Below are 19,153 nucleotides of genomic sequence, written 5' to 3' on the forward strand. Positions count from 1 at the left end.
TCCCGCCCGTCAGGGTGAACTAGCACCTTCCATGTGGATGCCGGAGCTCCGGTAGATTAAAGAGCACCAGTAAGCTGGGACAAAGGGCGAGAGGGCGAACAGACTCGAGCTAGCAACGGAGCGACGGAGTAACGACGGAGGGGGGGAAGGCCAGTCCCCCCCCCTTAGTCATCCGAGCGTGCCGTGAAGCCAGAGAGAGGTCGAGTCCAGTCTGGGTCTGTCCAGCCCCCCTACTCCCTCCGCCTAGGGAGAGAGGGAGGCAGGCACGGGTATGAGGAGCGAGCTGTGGCAGACCAACCTCCCCCCCGGCCCTATGGAAGAGCGGGAGGAGGGAAAGGTGACTGGACAGGCGTACTGGCTGCTCCGTGATCACGTAGTGACCACGGAGCGGTAACATGTGGTACAACGACACAATACAGCCTAGGATAAAGCAACCAACTAATCAGAGAGATGCTATAGAGAAGCAACCGAACTGAAGAGCGGAAGCATAGTGGTGGAGACCAATAAAACATAACCTAGGCTACGTGAAGCCAGACGCCGTAGACTAACCTAAAACATAAATAATCAAAATCACTTAACGTAAAGAAAGAAAATAAATCAGTAGGAGAAAAAATCCAGGAGTGTACGACTAACTCGAAAGAAAGTCTACCACTCAAAGCTAGCCGGGGCCGATACTAAGAGCTGTGGCTAGGGTCTGGATGGAAGATGCCTACGCAAGGTGAAAAAGACATGCATGCATGACATAAACTCAGTAGGCTGGATCCCTAACATAAAATAGATAACTAATAATAGAGCGTAATGAAATAAGGGAAGGTTTCTGGGTATGGAAGACCAAGAACGAACCCGCCACGAGGCAGAACCATGCTGCCATGCTTCCGACCTAGAGCCCGTATTTATACCTAAAAAACGGCAAATACTGACTCAAGGGCGGAAAAAACCAAATAGCAATAACAACTGATTACTTAACTTAGCTGCTGCGATGGCTGTACGCTCCATGACGAATAAATCCAAGATAGGGGCACAAAAAACACAGAGCAAAAAAGGGCACGTGTATACGCTGTGCGCTAACTGAAAAGGATGGCCACCAGAGGCGCAGCAGTCGGCAGCATGGGATGGAGTAGTAGTAGTTGCTGCCCACTCTGTGGGTCGGCTCCCTCTAGTGGGGATTTTGTAGTGGGAGATTTCTATTGGCAAGCGGTTCGTGGTAGTGGTCTCACTCGCCATAGTGTTCATACCGACACCCTCTGGAGGGTGAGCGAGTCAGTAGTAATGACCTTTTCTTTATTTTATTTATTCTCTGGTATGTGTTAGTACATTTACCTTAGAAATAATGGATTAAAGGATATTTTGCGCAGCGACACGAACTGAGCCAGAAATACATTGTAAAACAATAAAAGCAACACCGGAAAAATATTATCACAAAATGATGTACGAATTCGTATTCAAAAATTCACCGTAAATCTCAATATTGTTCTAGAGACTTCCAATTTGTTCAAAATGAATAAAAATGATTGAATATTACGATACTGTAAGATTTTAGCTTACAATTGCGTTTTCGACCATTTCGGTAGAGTCAAAGTTGGACCAGAACGTGGTTTTTTTTCTATTTATCGTGATTAATATGCAAATATTCGAAAATGAGAAAAGCTACAACCTTCAAATATCTTTCATTTTATTTTACATGAAATTGCGCACATTTTCATATATAAAACTCTATGAAATGCCTAATATGAAACGGAGCAAATTTTCCGAGAATTCGATGTACGAAATTCGGAGATTATGGCGGAGAATCCGCGCGCGGAGGGAAGGAAAGTTTTTTTCATAAATTCACCATATATCGAAATATTGTGCTAGAGACTTCCAATTTGTTGCAAAATAAGGGAAATGATTGAATATTACTAAAATATAAGAGATTTAGCTTACAATTGCGTTTTTCGACCATTTCGGTAGAGTCAAAGTTGACCGAACGTGGTTTTTTTTTTCTATTTATCGTGACTTATATGCAAATATTTCGAAAATGAGAAAAGCTACAAACTTCAATTATTTTTCGTTTTTGTATTTTAACATGAAATTGCGCACATTTTCATATATAAAACTTTATGTAACGGCTAATTTAAATGGTGCAAACATTACCACAATCGCACGTTATGATTTTTTCGGAAGAGTTTTTTTTTTTTTTTTTTTTACCGCGCGGACGTAAGGAAAATTTAATTTTTTTCATAAATTTACCATAAATCGAAATATTGTGCTAGAGACTTCCAATTTGTTACAAAATGAAGGTAAATGATTGAATATTACTAAAATATAAGTTTTGAGCTTACAATTGCGTTTTTCGACCATTTCGGTAGAGTCAAAATTGACCGAAGGTTGAAAATTTGTCACTTATCATTTTTATATGAAAATATTTCAAAACTGATAAAAGCTACAACCATGGTTGTTTTTAGTTGCATTGTGCATGAAATTGCGCACATTTCCATCTATAAAACTTTATGTAACGGCTAATTTTAAAATGGTGCAAACATTATCACAATCGCATGTATGATTTTTTTCGGAAGAGTTACCGCGCGGACGTAAGGAAAAAGTTTTTCATAAAATTCACCATAAATCGGGGAATATTGTGCTAGAGACTTCCAATTTGTTGCAAAATTAAGGTAAACAGTTGAATATTACTACAATATAAAGCGTTTTAGCTTACAATGCGTTTTTTCGACCATTTCGGTAGAGTCAAAGTTGGGACCAAATTTCGGCACTTATCGTTATTTATATGGAAATATTCAAAATTGATAAAAGTTACAATCATGACTATTTTTTTGTTGTATTGTGCTTGAAATTGCGCACATTTTTATATATAATACTTCATGTACGGATAATTTAAAACGGTGCCAAAATTATGTCAAAGTGACGAAATAATTTTTGAGATGTGTCACTGATACTTTTTAGTGCAATAAGAAAGAAATTCGCGCTTGCGCGCCTGCGTAACGATTGTAAACAAAACAATGCCTTGATCCTTGAACTCCCAGCATCCCCCAAGGCGCGTGATTCAAAAGTTTTCGGCTGGTAGGCCTATATAGTATTTTCCGCGAATTTTTAAAAAAACTTTTTTGAGCCGACGTATGGTACGTCCATTCAGAAATCGGGGGAGATTTTGACTCGACGTTTAATACGTCCATTCGGCGTTTAAGGGTTATAAGCATTATTAGTGGTGGTATTAACTATTCGCAGGTTTTAACTATTCATGGGGGTATCTGGTACACATCCCCCGCGAGTATGGGGGAACACTGTACATTTATTTGCTATGGAGACCAGTACGGAAATATAGTACTATAGAGTATGTACTGCTAAATTTAGGCTGTATTTGTAGCTGAAGCTGCGAAAACAATGTACGACCACCCACAACTAAAACGACTGGGAAGCGACTCTTGAGCAAGAAAGGAGTGGTGGGGTCCAGCTGAACATATGACAGTTTTTCCCCTGCTCCCACCTCTCCACACACGCAGCTCACTTTTCACACCGCCAATGACTATTATCATGCATCGGCAACAAGGATATAACTCCTCTAAACTTATGCCATCATACACAATTGTAGATAAAATTGAGAGAGAATAATTTTTATCAAAACTTCAGGCCTTGAAAGAACACATTTTACTGTTGTTTTCACGCCGGTAAAAGATAAGTAACAACTAACAGTAAAGGTCGTATTACAAAGAAATCAAGTGAAAATACCGAACGGAATCACATTATATTTCTACACAATAAACATGCCCTCAACGCAATCTGTTAACGAAAAAAATAATTTAGTCCACAAGACATATTAAATTCATGCTTCGACTTAAAAACATATCGTATAATGACATAGTACCTTGTCTCATATAAGTAAAGTATCTAGATATTATATGCTAACTAGAAGCAAGGCAGTTCGCTCTGAATTGAGTTAAATATGGCAAAATAAAACGTAAATATGTACTGTGAACTAAACTCGTACTTGCCATCAGCTGATTCCCAAACCAAAACATTGACCACTTTGTTAGTATTTTATGATACAACAATATGATAATATACATACAATAATATGGATACAGTAATGTATAACTTTTTAAGATATTCATGTAAAAGATGCATATTCATTGTGTTTTTATTTCATAAATATACATAGCCTCCAGCAGCCTGACATCGCTCAATTAGGTATGCTGCTGATGGCCCAAATCCAATTCCCGTTTCATGTCCAATTTTTGTTTTCTACCGTTATATCATAATCAGAATGCATTGAACCTCCAAAATAGGCTTATATTAATAAATTACTAAATTATGTTTATCGTATATGTAGTATACAGTATACTGTAGGCTAGGCTACTGTATTTGTATATATACGATATATGTACCATGATACCACCATCATCATATACACGAGGCTAACTTGTTAAATGTTATTCAATTTCTCTTTCTACTGATTCATCATGAGCCAATGCGCATTGAACCTAGAGAATTAGCTGAAATGAATAATTACTTTGCCATACGGTGTTTCCCCGTGTCCGTGGGGGATGGGTACCGGACACCCATGCGAATAGGTAGAACTCCCCTCTAAGAATGCTTACATCTGCCTATCTTGAAAGTTCAAATACCAAATGTATACTCAAAGTATCATCGTACATCAAATATACCATTGAATTGGTATTATTGATATCTTTTCAAAGTCATCTGCAACATTTTACCATTAGAAATATATAAACAGCCAATAACAGAGAGAGAGAGAGAGAGAATAACTCCTTACAATATCGAAAGATTGAAATGAACATCTATACATAGGCAACACTTCTTCCCCTCCCATAAATACATATCTCTTTTCCATAAGTTAGCCAGTCATCAATCCAGTCTGCTATTTGTCCTACAATTCCTAAAGCTCTAATTAACTGTATTTACACTAATATTTATATCAGAAAGATTGTATTAAGTGAGCAAAGGGGGATGTAAGGACCCCGTAACGAGATTGCAAATGCAAATAAAGATCTTATAGTAGTTGAATAAAGATCCGAATGTTCAGACACGTGGAACAAAGAAATATAGGGGGAAGTGGGTTCCCACCTAAGCACACATATAGTGAAAAGCCAAATTCCACAACCAGCAATGTAAACAATGGGAGTGAACAGATGGCAATCAACATATGACCAGATGGAGGGTGGATGTACGAAGGGTACCTTGGCCTCGATCTCACAAGTGACTTGTAGCATGGCACTCATTACTGATTTACACTTCTGGCTGAAGGCCCAAAACAGTGTATGGATATTAAATTAACACAGGCTTCGCTCTAGAAATGGAAAAGAAATAAGTCAAAGATATGAGATTTCTGACTGCTAATAACCTTGAATTGCACATGCCTTCTGCAGGAAATTCTAGGTGTCTTTCCTTACGGAGGCACCAGTGAGGGAAGAGACACTCTAGGGGCACAACTTTGTTAACGTGGGGAAATCAACAGTCACTTTCACCAAGAGGGGACATGGCTCAGAGGAAGCAAGGAGCCAAGGTGAGTTCTTAAAAGAGTTAAGAAGGTCTGTGTTGTGTTGAGCCTATTTAACACCTCAGTGAAAGTTCCCTCCTGCGTTGGGGAGGGGGGGTGGGAGGCGATGCATCTCGGGTGGGCAGTGCATCCTTCTCTTTTTACCTCTCCCATATGTGGCCAGGTTCAATATGGTTGCTATTTAATCCTCTCCCAGACAGACTTTCTCATCTGCATCATCTGCAAAACCAGGTAAACAAACAGTGGGCCAAACAAGGGTGTTACAGGATTACTTCCTTGAAGGAAGTGGAGAGAGAGAGAGAGAGAGGGGGAGATGCATGAAGGAAGTGGAGAGAGAGAGAGGGGGAGATGCACGAGTCTCCTGTATTTTGTTATGAATGGAAAGTTATAAAATAAAATTGTAAACTGAGATGGCATTGAAGAGGAACCCTTCTTAAAGTATATTTATGCTCATATATATTGTATGTCCATTTACAGATACACTACAGTAATCAGGCACAATAAGAATGATTGATAAGCTATTTCAGAACAGTACATTTAATCAGAACGATTAAGATGACAAGTTGCTGGAGTCAACATAAAACAAAGTTATCAGACAAAATCTGCAATAGGTTGCATCTGCACTTTTATAAAGTTCAGTCGGCAAAGTGATGTGTTACCTAGGAATCCACTGCAGGAATACAGGCAGTCCCCGGGTTACGACGGTGTCGGCTTACGACGTTCCGAGGTTATGACGCTTGTCAATAGACGTTATTTCCAGGGTTACAATGCATTTTCCAGGGTTACGACGCATGTTCCAGGGTTACGACGCCTACAACGCTCATCTGGGAGATGAAATGTGACACCAAAAATGCAAAATAATCAATATTTGAAGGTTTTTTTGATGAAAAAGGCCATAAGAATGCAGTTTACATAGTTTTCAATGCACCCAAAGCACTAAAAGTAAGGTTTTCTTAGGGATTTTGACGATGTTATGGCTTATGACGATTTTCGGCTTTATTGACGTGTCTCAAGAACGGAACCCCCGTCGTAAACGGGGACTGCTTGTAGTACCAAAATGGCCATCAACATGCAGGAAACTATCAGTACTCATCTCATACAGCAAAATGGTGATCAGGTGAAATATGATGTTTCAAGGAGAGAAATTCTTCAAATACATATACTATTACCACTTATATTTAGAATCCATCAGAATTCTCTGACCACATTTCCAGAATAGTGAGCAGTCAGTACATAACAAATAAAATAGTATACTAAACAGTATACACACATAACATCAAAGTAAATAATACAGGCAGTCCCCAGTTATCGGTGGATTCGGTTAATGGCGATCCCATTTTATGGTGCTTGTCTAGCGCCATAAAATCGGTGACTTATGGCACCATAACGTGCTGAGTTTCAGTTATCGGCACCATAAAATGCTGCTAATAGAGTTATGGCACCATAACATACTTAACAGAGGCGTCATTAACTGAATCTTGACGCCATATGTGCCATAAATTGCTGAGTTTCTGTTAATGACGGTTTTTTGCCTTATCAGTTACCCAAGCCGAGAAGGGAACCCCTGCCAATAACCGGGGGCTGCCTGTAATTAAAAAGAACATTTAACTCACAAGTTTGTTGATGGAGGGCTGCCTTGGTAGTTAGCAGTGGGTGTATTACATTTTCACTCATTGCCTATGCGATGAGGAAACAAAACTCCCCTAGGATCTTAAAAAAACAAAACTCCCCTAGGATATTAAAGTGCCTCAGTTGTAGTTAATGCAAAATTTGTTTATAAAAAGGATACTACCAACAGTAGCTACTCAGATGATATGAAGCCACCCAAGCTACTTTGGATAGGCCAGCATCTTGCCTAAGGTTTATGGTTAGAAAGTGCCTGTGGGGAACATCACTAATCATGATCTGCGTAATGGGTGAGCCCCCAGATAAAAGTTTTATATTTATTTGCAGAAAGTGAGCAAATTGGTGCTTTGAAATAACAGTATGAGCACAAAACAAAACTAAAACCATCAGGCATCCAGTAAATACAAAAATGAAAATAGCATATACAGTGGTCCCCCCGTATTCGCAGGGGATGCACACCAGACCCCTTCGTGAGTAGTTAGAACCTGCGAAAAGTTGGAACCCCTATAAAAACGCTGAAAACAGCATATTTTGTTAAACTCAAGAAAAAACCACACAAAATTTTTATACTTGTTTTTTTTAATAGTTTTATCACAAAAAGAGCATTTTATGGGCATTTCAAGCATAATAAAACAATTGTTAGATGATAGTAAAAAAGACATTTATAATTGAAAATATTTCAGAATATATTTATGTATTTCCTAAAACAACTTTGATACCGTCCAACATTGTTTTTAGTCATCTTATTGAGCGGTGTTACATAAAGTTTTATTGGTAAGGCTGGTGACTACACCCTTCCTTAGCAATTCACAAATAGTGTGTAAGGAGCAATATTCCAAATATTCATGCATGTGTGCAGAACTTTGGAAAAAATATGAGGTTATTAGAAATCAGATTGTGAACTTGTGTAGTAGTGGGGGGAAAAAAGGGATTTTGATGGAGGAAAAATCTATTTCTGGGCAATGACCTGTGTTGCCCAGTGAAATGTCCCTTTGATGCTCATTTCTAAGGTATAAATATTGCTATACATACCAGAGAAAAAAGAGAAACAGTAGTGCTAGAGTATTCTGGCTCGCTCACCTTTTAATTAAAGGTGTCGGTATGGTATCTGGGGCGAGTGGAAGCCACTCCCAGAGGTCCCTTGCCATTTAGTTTCTTCCTCCTTCAAAATACCCCGCCTACAGAGTAGCCGGACTAAGGCCCCACTACCCTCTACTACTACGGTCAGCATCTTTGTTGTCATTCCTGAAGATAGCACCCAAGCTTGGGCCAAATAGGGTGTGGAATAAAACAAAAAGGAGAAGGGGTGGGATTTCACTGGGCGACACAGGTCATTGCCCAGAAATAGATTTTTCCTCCGTCAAAATCCCTTTTCTGGGCTCGGCCTGTGTCGCTCCGTGAAATAGTGCCAGAGAATTGGCCCCTTCAAGCTTGGAAAGGTCAGTGCAGATAGAAAATAATACATACTAGGTAAATCAAAACACAAATAGGGATAATTGCTATAATATAAAGCCTAATCTTACAACAAAATGATAAATTTACTAATCAACATTGAGTTTTAATGAACCTTAAAGTAACTTATCTGCACTAAGACAAAGAACCAGATTTTAATAAATACAGTAACTAATAATTAATTTAACAAGGGAACTAAGCCCAGATACAAAGTTACAAAAATCCAGTTTATACACATTGTCATCCAAGGTAAAGCAAATACAGTGACGACTGAGCTAAGCAAGGGTGCTAGTGAGGCAGGTAGAAGGGAAAGAGCTACTAGAGAGATATAGGCTAAGTAATTACTTATTTATGCAGTCAGGGGAAACTATGTTTCCGGCTGCCACTGCTGGGAATTTAAGGGCCTCCAAAGAGTTTAAATAGTGGCGTTTAAATACTGTCGGAGATTTCCAGCCTGTGTATTTCTTGAGATCGTCAAAATTCATATGCTGAAAGTAATTGATGGAGGTGGCAACTGCCCTAATATCATGCGCCCGTGGAAAAGATTCTGGGTTAGCTTGTTTTATAAAATACAAAATTTGTTGCCAAATTCCTTTTAAGGAAATAGTACCACCTTTTTCCCTAATGAACAAGGGGCCTGAGGATATCAGGGTAGTTCTGCTTAAGTATGCTTTTAGGGAATTAACTGGACATAAGGACTGGTCCTGTGGAAGTGGAGTAATTTTCCATGCGTCCCACCTTACTTGTGGGTCTTCATTTTTGGCTAGAAATTGACGATCTGGAGAAAGTAATAGTTCTCCCGAGGGAAGAAATTCAATGTGACCTGGTTCCCTAGGAAGAGCCGACAGTTCTGAAATTCTAGCTCATGAGGCCAAGCTTATTAGGAATAACGTTTTCCTCCTGAGAGCTATATACTCACACATGTCATTATCGGTTTCAGAGGCCAGTTTAAGGACATCATTTAAAAACCATGAGACTGATCTGGGTCTCTCAGATGGCCTAAGCCTAGCACAAGCCTTTGGGATAGATGAAAAATATGAATCTGTTAGATCTATCTTGAAACCAAACTGGAAGATCTTTTTAAGTGCAGATTTGGTAGTAGTAATTGTGCTTGCTGCTAAACCTTTCTCGAACAACGTTCTGAAAAAGGTTATGGCCAGATTCGTGGTCATGGTTTGTGCATTTGAGTCCTTTAGGAATAAGGCCAGCTTCTTAACTGCTGAGTCATATTGACGTAGTGTCGATTCTCTTTTGTCAGATTCTAAGAATCTGGTGTTTTGAGGATTGATGTTGGCATCCCTTTGCGCTGCAAACTTCATGAAGTCCATAAAGTTAGGGCTTTCTGAATTCCTGAGGAAGCGGACACGGTCCGCTTTTGTACTAACTGAGTCAGTTTGGGATTGGGAATCTGTTGAGGCCGGAGTCCCAACTCCAGGAGTAGGGGAAACCAATTGCTTTTGGGCCACTTGGGGGCTACTAGTGCGATGTGGCCCTTGAACGTCCTGAGTTTGTTCAGTACTTTCAAGAGAAGATTTACTGGAGGAAAAAGATAAATCCTCTTCCACACATTCCAATCCGTGGCGTAGGCCAGAGGGTCCAGGTTGGGAGCCACATAACAAGGGAGTTTGTGGTTCGACTCCGTCGCGAAGAGGTCCACCTGGAGCCCCGGAACCTTTTGACAGATCCATTTGAATGACTCCTTGTCCAATGTCCAATCTGATTCCAGCGGAACGGAGTGTGATAGGGCATCCGCCACCACGTTCCTTACGCCCGCTAGGTGAGTGGCTGACAGCTGCCATTTGTTCCTGTCTGCCAAGGCAAATATGGCTATCATGACATGATTCACGTGACTCTACTTGGATCCGCCCCTGTTTATGCAGTGGACTACCACTGCACTGTCTAGTACTAGTGTGCTGTGACTCTTCTTGGGCGGTCAAAGCCTTTTCAGAGTGAGAAACACTGCCATGGCTTCCAGTACATTGATATGTAGCTGGCGGAATGGTGGGGACCAGGTTCCCTGGACCTTTTTGTACTGTGAGTACCCTCCCCAATCGGTTAGTGAGGCGTCCGTGTGGAACCACTAAGACAGCGCGGGGGAAACTGAAGGGGTACTGCTTTTGAAGGTTGTTTACCTCCGTCCAGGGGCGGAGACGTTTCCGTAAGATAACGGGATAGAAGCTAACCTGTCCCGGGATCTGCAGTTCGCTTTGGAATGCCAAACCCTGTTTATGTCCTTGAGTTTGGCTTTCAAAAGGATGTCTGTGACTGAGGCAAACTGGAGTGAGCCCAGGATTCTTTCCTGACTCCTCTGGGATGTCTGATGTTGTTTGAGAAATTGCTTTGTGGATTTTGCTATTTCTTTCCTTTTCAACGACGGAATTGATAGTGTGACTGCAAGTCCCACTGAAGGCCTAACAACTGGAACCGAGATTCCTGTGTTAGTCTGGACTTGGTTTTGTTTATTTGAAAACCTAGGTGTTCTAAAAACTTGATTACTTTGACCGTTGCTTTTCTGCACTCTTCAGGGTTCTTTGCCCAAATGAGCCAATCGTCCAGATAAGCCACTAGCATTATTCCCTGCGACCTCAATTCTTGGACAACTGCTTCCGCCAACTTTGTAAAGATTCTGGGGGCAGTGTTGAGCCCAAACGGCATTACTTTGAAGGAATAAGCTCTGTTTCCTAGTTTGAAGCCTAGGAATGGCCGGAAGTGTCTGGCTATTGGAACATGATAGTAGGCATCTATAAGATCTATAGAGGTCGTGACGGCCCCACGGGGAAGTAAGGTCCGCACCTGCGAAACGGTCAGCATCCTGAACTTGTCGCAGTGAATGAATAAGTTCAGATGGGACAAGTCTAGGATAATTCTTCGCTTTCTGAGTCTTTCTTTGGCACGCTGAACAAGCGTCCTTGAAACTTTAAATTGTTGACTCTTGAGACTACTCCTTTGAGAAGTAGATCTTGAGTATACTCTATCAATTCCACTGTTGGTTTCTGATAGAAATTGTTGGTTGGAGGAGGGCCCTCTAGCCAACTCCAACCCAGACCTTTGGTCACGATGCTTTGAGCCCAAGGGCTGTACCTCCACGGGTGGCGGAAGAGGTACAGTCTCCCTCCTACCTTGGGACTCTCACTGCTGACTTGCCGAGGGACGACCACCGTGCGCTCCCCGGAAGCCTCTGCCTCTGCTTGCGGCTCTGCCAGATCCTCTATGGCGAGAGGCGCCCCTAGCTCTGCTGCCTCTAGCGAACCTGTTAAAGGGCTGAAAGGCCTGTGTCTCGAAAGTCGGATTATAGGCCGGTGAGACAGCAAAGGAGGTTGAAGGTTGGGGCTGCTGTGATTGCGGAGTCAGAAACAAAAACTGGTGTTGCTGCTGACTCTTAGAGGAGGAGTGCTGCTGTCCCTGGGGCACCTGTACTGCCTGGACTAGGGCCTGTTGAGGAGCCTGGAAGGGCTTAAACTTCCTTGGCTTCTTCTTGGTCCTAGGGTTTGAGCCAGAGGATTCAGACTTCCTCTTAGCCACTAGGCCCCACCTGACCTTGAGGCTCTGATTAACCTTCGAGGCCTCATGCAAGACCTCCGCCACTACTGGAGCAGGGAAGAGGTCTGTCCCCCAAATTGAGGGAGCAATGAGCTTGTTAGGCTCATGTCGGATGGTGGCTTCCGCCAGGACATGCTTCCTACAATTCCTCCTGGCGACTAAAAAGTTGTAAAGGTCACACTGCATGGTGTGCAGCATTCCCTTTGCCGTGACTTTGAACAACGGCTCTTGTTGGTAAACAAGAGCCGTCATCTCCACTGTCGTCATGGAGGAGAGGGACCTTGCCAACCTGGTCCGGGCATCGAACTCCGTCTGGATGAGAGAGTCCGACAACCTGGGAAGCTGCTCACTAAAGAGAGTGGTGGCGCAGTCAGGCTTGAGTTTCCCTACTGAGAAGGTAGGCACCTCACCCTCAAAGTAGGTGTCAGAGCCGGGGATCAGGAGAGAGGTGGGCTCTGTCTCCCAGAGCTGAGGCATAGGTTTGTCCCTAAGAGCTGCCTGGAAGGTCGCTTCCACTACCTTAAGGGTAAGTGGGAGCGGAGTGCCTTCCACCTGTGTAAAGATGGTGAAAGGGCTTCTAAAGGCCGTAATGCGGGAGTTTTCACACTCCCACTCTTCCAGGCTCCTCAGCCAAGTTTGTTGTGCCTGTTCCCGAGGAAGGATTACTGTCTCCTTGGGGACTTTGTCTTCCCTCATCATGGCTGCGTCTGTTAGACGGACGTAGCCCACGGATGGGGGTTGAAGGTCATTAGGATAGAACTCGAAGTCCTCCAGCCTTCGAGTTCCAATGCCCTCAATAGTCAGCATCTCCCGTTAACAATGGAGCGTGTGCGCAATCCTCCAGGGGTGGCAGCCTTGAAGTCCGGGAGTAGGCGGGAGTCCGGTATGACAGGAGGTATTGATACCTGCGTGGACTGTGAAGGCCCTGCCGCGATCAAGTCCCGAATGCCTGTTGAAGCATTCTCCTGAGCCATCGGTCGTTCCGCTAGGGACTGGATCGACTGACCCGAGGCCTCAACCGAGCTTGTAAGCTGTGAGAGAATCGAACCGAACTTGGCGAACCCTATGACGTCTCCCATCCTCTCCAAGATGTTGGAGGAGAAAGCTTCGGCGTCGAAGGGGGGTGCCTGAGCCCTCTCCTTCCGAGACTTGTGCTTGGGGGACCTCAACGCAGATGAAGAAGCTGCCCTCGATCTGACCGCCCCAGGGTGGGGAGCCGGGGTGCTAGCGACAGTTGAGGGAGCTGACTTCATCGGCAAGGACTTCGCTAGTTTACTAGTAGAAGACTTAACTTTGGGGACCACGGGAGAAGTCTTGGGACGTACTGACCGCTGCTTCTCCGTGAATCCCCGGAAAGAAGTGGAAGAAGACGGATCAGGAGAAGGAGAAGGAGAAGGGCTCAGGGAAAGTCCCTGAGTCCCCCCAGAGCCTGCCTCTACTACACCCTTACCTGTGCCCATGGAGTCGATAGCCATGGGCTCTACGTCCAAATTGAAGGCCGCCACGTCCTCTGTGACGTCCTCTGAGAAGTCGTCCTCCGCCGGGAGCGATACCAGGGCTTGGATACCAGCGATGAGGGGGGTGGCAACTAGGGGGTCAACAACTGACCCCTTCTTCGCTCCGGGGAAGATGAGGTCCGCCATGTCCTGGGCCAGGATGTACAGGCGGCCCTTCGAGGAGTTCCTCCCGAAGCCACCAACCCAGGCCTTGAGCGATGTCAGCGCTGCCTTCTTCCCATCATCAGAGCCCTGCAAGAGAGGGTTAGTATTAGAGAGAGGGAACGACCGAGGTCGAGACTGAATAAAGTAATAGTCAATCTGAACACTTATAAAAGTATATGCAATAACATCACCGGACCCAAGGAACACTTGTGGCAGAGAGTAATACTTACCACAGTAGAGACTTGGCCAACTAAGGCGTAGCATGTAAGGCACCCCTCGTGGTGCCACACCAGAAAATCCTCTACCCTTACCGTGCACCCGGCGTGGGAGCGGCAAACCTCGTGGCCGCATGGGTCCTGTAGAACTGCGTTGCAGCCTACCTCCTGACAACACAAGACCTGTAAGTCGAAGGATACATGAGTACCGATGACAACCTCCAGGGAGGTATTAAAATATATAGTGTATCAATATTCATAGGCGCTGGAGTGGAGCCGACGAATAAAGAGTACATATAGTATGCAAGTAACATGTAAATAAACTATTCATGCCGGAGTAGGTCCGGAGACATAGTAATAACATAAATAATTGGTACATGAAACTGCGTATGGTTATAACATAAAGTGGTCATGGGGGGTAGCTGTCTCAATGTAAAACTTCCCCCGAGTTAGCACGCTAAAAAAGGGGGGGGAAGGTGAGTAACTCCACTGGGGCCAGAGCAGGACTACCATTGTCAATGAAAGCCTACCCGAGCTTTTGGAACGTGAAACCGGTAAAAGTAGAACATGAGACAGAACTCCCGAGTGAGACTCCGGACCGAATATGATAATAATAATAAAAATAATAATAATAATAATAATATCATAAAGGGTATGTGTGTGTGCGCTATGTAAGATCCTGACGGACCATAAGGGGCCCCGGAGTAAGATCACGGCTCATAAGGTACTCTCTCATAAAACAGTCCAGTGGTGGCCGGAGCTGAGACCACCGGAGCGGGGGGAAAGCTATAGAGAGAGAGAGAGGGGGGGGGGGGGGGCATGGGATGGGAACCCCACCTCCCGTGCCCGAAGGCTGACCGAGGTACGGTAAGGGAGGGGGATAACCCGAGCCCCGAGCCATGCGAACTGAGTACGGCAGCCCTGAGTGCTGGAGGGTCTCCTCCCCACTACCCCCGTGAGCGCTTCCCCCCCTCATGCAGACTCGGGTGGCTAGCTATGAGCGGGCGAGCCATCACCCACTAATGTGGGTGAGCAGGGTGCGGAGGGGGGGGGGTGGGGGGGGGGAGACCAGCAACAGGGTGGCTCGCCTGCGATCGGCCATCGGCCCTCCCGGCCAGGGAATAAACACACGGTGAGGAAGGCCAGGCTATGCAGTAGACCAAGGCCGACCAAGTCGAACACAGCCACACAATAACCATAATAATAACAGATATGTAATAATGATAATAAATAGCTAGGCTAACACCGGGAGAAAGGAAATAGAAAGAGAGAGAATGAGAGAAAGCATGTCCAGAGGGGTAGGCTAATCGCCAATCTGACGATTGGGGTATGCTAGCCTAACCCAAGCGGCTAGTCGGTGTGTTGTGATAAAACGAGAACAGGAAACTAGGCGCAAGGACCAACACGAAAGAACACAGTCCTAACGTAAATAAATAAAAATACTCCTAACAGAAACGGAATCTGGCTAGGCTTGGCTAAGATCCGAAACACGCGGTCAGAGTACGGGGTCCCCGTGAAGGCTAGACTAAAAAATAATATATTATGATCAAGCTAGAGCATGAATCAAAATCAAACAGTCATAGATATCATAAAATACTGCTAAAGGGTAATGATGGAAAGGGAGACAAAGGCATACCAAGACCGCCATGCGGTCGGGGAGAAGCCGGCGCGGGAACGATGACGCTCCCGCTACCGTATCTCACACCAATAACATCAAAACAAGGAAGATCTTCATAAAATGAAATCTAAAAACCTTTAAGCAGTACTTAACTTAGATGCAGAAGCTTGAGACATCTCAAATGGAGTATTCCAAAGACGAAAATAGCAATGGCACAGCACAAAAGAAAAGACGCGTGTGTCTGCTACGACAACTATCAAAGGAATGACGTCACAGGTATCAGAGGCGCTCACGGTAGTAGTAGAGGGTAGCGAGGGCTATAGTTCGGCTCCTCTGTAGTTGGGGTTGTGTCGGAGGAAGAAGTTAAATGGCAAGGGACCTCTGGTAGTGGTATCCACTCGCTCTTTATCTGTACCGACACCTTTATTAAAGGTGAGCAAGCCATTTATCTTGGTATTATATTATTTCTCTTTTTCTCTGGGATGAATAGCAATATTTATACCTTAGAAATAGTATCAAAGGAACCATTTCACGGAGCGACACTGGTTGGGCCCAGAAATGTAATTGTTTGGTAAGTATATGTGAAACCTTATTTTATCATAAAATATCATTTTTTACCATTACGTACTAAATTGGCTTCTAGGCAGCATATAAATATTCAAGTGATCTCATCTGGGTATTGATTTAGAATATCACATGGCTGTAATTTCTTTCAACAACCAATCCTGCAGTCACAAATTTCTTAGTTGTTCATATGCAGAGCAAACCTTCGGTCTTAACTATAGGATAAATCTTCTTGTGCTAGCTGGAAACCGGTTTAAACAATAAAAAAATTGTATAGCAAGGAATCTGTGAGATCTGGCAACTCATGCGTATATGAGGTGAAGGTTGGTCGACGACCAAGCAAGCACCTCGTAATATGTCATTTTTCTTTTTCTCATCATTGATCCCCACCTTTCATCTCCTTAAATCTTACCCTTGACCTTCAGAAAACTGTAAAGAACTTGTCCCACTGCTGACCCAGGTGGCCCAAATTTCATATAGTATATTCATTGCCCTAGATGGTCATATCCTGCTTCTCCACAGTTATTCAAAATCACTGGAAAAAGATGTCAGATAAAAATACTATTTTAAGTAACTATTTGTGTATCCCCCTAATCATTTTGATGCCTCTTCCACGGTTCTTCCAGAACCTCTTGAGCCTTCACACAGAAGCCTGCTCTGAAAATGCTTAAAGTCTATCCTGCCTTTCTCAGTTGGAAACCTGATACTGTTCTAGTCTACCAGCTTCGCTTGGCCTATCATCAAGGTCAGCCTCTGGATCTCGTTCCTTGAAAGAAACGGGTCAGCGATTGACACAATATAACTAATTTTTAGTCATTGTTTACATTCTTACCCATTGCCTCATTGGAATGGTATCAGTAATAAAAAATGGTTCAAAACACCAGTAATTCCTGTACCTTCGACCTTCAGTTGTTGGTACCGGAAGTCACATCTACCGGCCCACATAACAATGTCTTAAGTAGTACCCATAATAGTCTGTTTCACTGTATTTCCATTTTGTTTTCTGTATATACTTGTAAAGAGTATATTTATTTTTCCTAAGAAAATGTGTATTCAGTCTTCAAAAGTCAAGTCAGTTATATGTGAGTATTTGTTTAAGGGAAAATTGAGGGTGTTTCACATTTGTCTGTTCCTTTTATGCTGTGAAATTCATATTTTTTTTAAAGGAAAAAACAATAAAGTGCTTACAGCCTTGTTTGCACCAGAATCTGTTGGAATGGATATCTGGTTCCATGTTGGTGGTTTTTCACCACAGCTTTAGTATTTAATGCTTATGTAGAAGTATAATTAAACTATGAGTTTCATCTCAAAGCATTTCTGTTATTTTATGGTCATTACTTTGATAGAACTACTATTTATAGGGAAGCTGGTTATTAGATAGCTCCATTCTCATCCACTTTTTCTCTCAACATGTCATACCCAGTTATCTAATGATCAGGGCTACAAATAGTGGAGCAGCATCTATGTTCCTGATGGGTAATAGATGTCAATATTCTTATGTAAATCACAGATTATACTGGTGCAAAGATTATTCATGATGTCAAGAGACCCAAGAAATACTGTGGCGAAACAGGTCAATTACCACATTTCTGTATTCCCCCTTTATTATGTTTGTCTATTCATAATCTCTATAATGTTTTTATCAAATATCTACCTCTTTGTACTCTACTAATTATACCGCTTATGTCTTGCATAAGTAGAAAAGTTGTGTATTTATGGAACATATAAAATTATCATATAGTTTTGTATTAATCATAAATTTACGATACAATTTGGACTTTGGTATCTGTCAAATCATACTTGATTCAGTGTTTGTCATTGTAAAAATTTCATTGCAGTGATAACTATCCTTTTTTATATCAATATCTGAGTCAAGTGAAATGACTGTAGACAAATCAGAAAGTATATCAGGTTTATGAATTATATGTACTACTATTATTAGTTTAGAAACTCAGGACTTCTTTATGTACATTAAAGTTCTGTCCAAACATAAGTGCTGAAGGATACCGTAGTTTGCACTGTTGTTTCCGTCGTAGAATTTGCCATGGTTTAAATTATTAATTGCCTTGTCATTTACACAGGTACAGTAAATAATGATGTCCACATCAGATGTCTTGCAAGTTAGACAGAGAGTTTATTTGACTTTTTTTTTAATAACAGATGATGTGTGAAGATGTGTCAACATCACCTGGAATCAGATCTTTTGTGGGGCATATCATTGGAGGTGTAGTTCGTGGGGCAAATCGTGCTCGACAAAAGCCTTTCATCTTAAGAAGACTTTTGTTGATTACAAGAGCTCTCCTTGTAAATCCTCATATTCATCTTGGCCCCCAAAATTATGTAAGTTTTTATTTTATTTATTTTATTTTATTAGTAATGAAAGAACTCCATTAAAAGAGATCACATCTACAATTTCTAATAATTTAGAATTAAGGTATGAAAAATATTTTGAAGAAATTTTTAATTGATTTTACTTCTATCTTGTTTGCCAACAGGAAAGAAAACAGATTGCCAACAGGAAATAAAACAGACTTTTATCTGTTGGCTGTACCTCAAAAAACACCATCATTAATGTTCCATTGAAGGTTCTTCCTTTACAGAACTAGACTTAAATTCTTTTCACTGTCTTACTGTCATTGTGCACTTTCTGTAGGGATTCACATTTGATCTAGGTCTTAATAGTAATAGTAATTATAATATTTAAGTACAGAAACTGAATACTACAGGAATAGTATTTAAAATGAACACCAAGAGGAATATTCTGAGACTACTGTGACATCATTAATAAACAAGACATGAAAAATAAAAACTTATTATGTGTGCCATTTTTCTTTGACTTTTTGAGCCTGTATACTGTTCTTCACAAGGCTTCATTCATATGTAGGCCTCTACAGACTAACTGAACCTCATCTGTTCTCGACACATCCCAGTCCAGCTGTTGAACACCACACCTTACTGCTACTTC

At 42.3% G+C, this 19,153-nt stretch overlaps 1 protein-coding gene across 1 annotated transcript in view; it reads left to right on the top strand.

Moving 5' to 3' along the window:
* Positions 1 to 18,597, top strand: part of LOC135226094 (uncharacterized) — a 122,542-nt gene extending 103,945 nt beyond the window's left edge. Inside the window, exon 5 of the mRNA XM_064265551.1 lies at positions 18,349 to 18,597. Coding sequence (XP_064121621.1) covers positions 18,349 to 18,582 — 234 coding nt within the window. The 3' untranslated portion in view covers positions 18,583 to 18,597. The remainder of the gene's footprint in view (positions 1 to 18,348) is intronic.
* The last annotated feature ends 556 nt before the right edge of the window (positions 18,598 to 19,153 follow it).

The sequence above is a fragment of the Macrobrachium nipponense genome, chromosome 14 (assembly GCF_015104395.2).
Source record: "Macrobrachium nipponense isolate FS-2020 chromosome 14, ASM1510439v2, whole genome shotgun sequence".
Lineage (NCBI taxonomy): Eukaryota > Metazoa > Arthropoda > Malacostraca > Decapoda > Palaemonidae > Macrobrachium > Macrobrachium nipponense.